The 1,667-nt window shown below is 30.5% G+C and overlaps 3 protein-coding genes across 3 annotated transcripts in view; 1 reads left to right on the top strand and 2 right to left on the bottom strand.

Annotated features, from left to right (window-relative positions):
- EDI_247690 (exonuclease, putative) overlaps positions 1–171 on the bottom strand; it is a gene marked incomplete at both ends in the record, with an annotated part of 1,716 nt that extends 1,545 nt beyond the window's left edge. The window contains 2 exons of the mRNA XM_001733517.1: positions 1–34; positions 152–171. The exon at positions 1–34 is cut by the window's left edge and continues 1,545 nt beyond it. Of these exons, the coding sequence (XP_001733569.1) occupies positions 1–34; positions 152–171 (54 nt within the window). The remainder of the gene's footprint in view (positions 35–151) is intronic.
- A 279-nt stretch (positions 172–450) lies between these two features.
- Positions 451–1,044, top strand: EDI_247680 (uncharacterized protein; the record flags this gene model as incomplete). Its single annotated transcript, XM_001741788.1, has 1 exon — positions 451–1,044. One exon carries the CDS (start codon positions 451–453, stop codon positions 1,042–1,044), a length of 594 nt encoding a protein of 197 aa, XP_001741840.1.
- A 609-nt stretch (positions 1,045–1,653) lies between these two features.
- Positions 1,654–1,667, bottom strand: part of EDI_247570 (exonuclease, putative) — a gene marked incomplete at both ends in the record, with an annotated part of 777 nt that continues 763 nt past the window's right edge. Inside the window, one exon of the mRNA XM_001733516.1 lies at positions 1,654–1,667. This exon is cut by the window's right edge and continues 763 nt beyond it. Within this exon, the coding sequence (XP_001733568.1) occupies positions 1,654–1,667 (14 nt within the window).

The raw sequence follows: 1,667 nt of genomic DNA, 5'->3' as shown, positions 1-1,667 counted from the left end.
GTATTTTGTCAGAACTGTGGTACTTATTTCTTTACTAACAAGTATGAAATTACTAAGAAACAAAAAGAACAAACTAAGAAAGAGGAAGAACAAAAAGAACTAGAAATAAGGTGGAAGTCTGCCTTGAAAAAAAATAAACAAATAAATGAACTTTATTTTAACACTAATCATTTAATTGAAGAATTTATTGAGAGAATTACTTCATATGAATTTACGAAACATGTTTGTAGATATCTTGACCAATCTGGACTTGCAAATAGAGACAATGTAACAATCAGTTTTAATATAAATTTATTCAGTCACTGCAAGTTAGTAGAACTAGTTAAAAAAAATCTAACACACAAAGTTATTAACTCATTAAATACAAAAGGGTTCTTATGTTGGCATGGGACAAAATGGGGTAGTGCTGAATCAATAATGAGAGATGGATTTGATATAAAAAGAAGAAATATGCAAAGATTTGGAGAAGGAGAATATTTTGCATCTCATTCATCCCTTTCAAGATTATATGGAAGTGCACTGTTATTGACATATGTCATCGACTCAAGACAAGTATCAAGATTTCCTTTTGGGTATGTTGTTAACAACAGGTTAAATGACACGCTATGTCTTCCTATAGCCTGCTTTCAGTTTAATCAACCCGAAGGATTTAAATTTGATAATTTAATTAAAGAGTCTCAAAGCAACTATTGTCAATATCTTTATCATGGGCTAGGCATTCCAGCTAAGAGTTATCTTATTGAGAGAGTTTTGCTCATGCTATCTCGTTTATCTGGTAAAGGCCCTAAAGAGAATTGTGGTATTGTTAAAAACACAGATTTTAAGTGCTATTTCACATGGTTTTATGAAACAACTCAAGGAGTGATTAAGTTAGGGGAAAGTGATTCAGAAGCGTTAACCCTCTTACTCAATCACGAACACACAACAGGACTTGTTCCTATTAATTTAGAAGTTGGACGTGTATTAGTTGATTTAAAGAGTATGTGCATATTTATTGATAACTATCCTTATAAGTTAATTTTTATGAATGATAGTTTGTCTTGAATAAATTGATTGTTTATATTTATGTTAAGTTTAAAAAACAGTAAAGAAATTTATAAAACAATCTGTTCATTCAAGTTTTCTTTTAGATAAAGGTTGTTCAATATCTGAAGTAGGTTTATTAATGAGAGTGCTTAATTCTGTTGATTCGTCTTCAATATTTTCATCATACCTTGCTCGTTTCAAACTTGTTAAATCTTCTTGTATAAAAATAAACGAGTTTTCAGATTCAAATGGGTCAGTGTCAATGATATTAGATTTTATTTCAGTTTCCTCATGAAAACCATCTTTTCTCTGTACCGTAGATTGAGGTTCTTCAATTTTAATTTCACTGATTGGTTGACTATCTAACTTTGATTCTTCCTCCTCACTCACTAATTCATTACTGTCTTCATTCTCTTTATTTTGATGATGGACTTTGTTCAAAATATCTTCAACACACCACTTAGGTGATTGGTGAAGTATTTGGAATTGTTTTATTTGAGGGATTGGTTCAAGATCAAAATATCTATTTCATTATTATTGAATGGTTCAAGTGTATTAGGTCAATCTTTCCTTCTGCGATTGACTATACTCCTTGATCTATTTCTACAGAGTCGTCATACTCGTAGTTCATTCTTCAAATC

The sequence above is a fragment of the Entamoeba dispar genome, genomic scaffold (assembly GCF_000209125.1).
Source record: "Entamoeba dispar SAW760 scf_1105229464049 genomic scaffold, whole genome shotgun sequence".
Classification (NCBI taxonomy): Eukaryota; Evosea; order Mastigamoebida; family Endamoebidae; genus Entamoeba; species Entamoeba dispar.
Note: the sequence above shows the minus strand (reverse complement) of the source record. Positions and strands in the feature narration are given on the sequence as shown.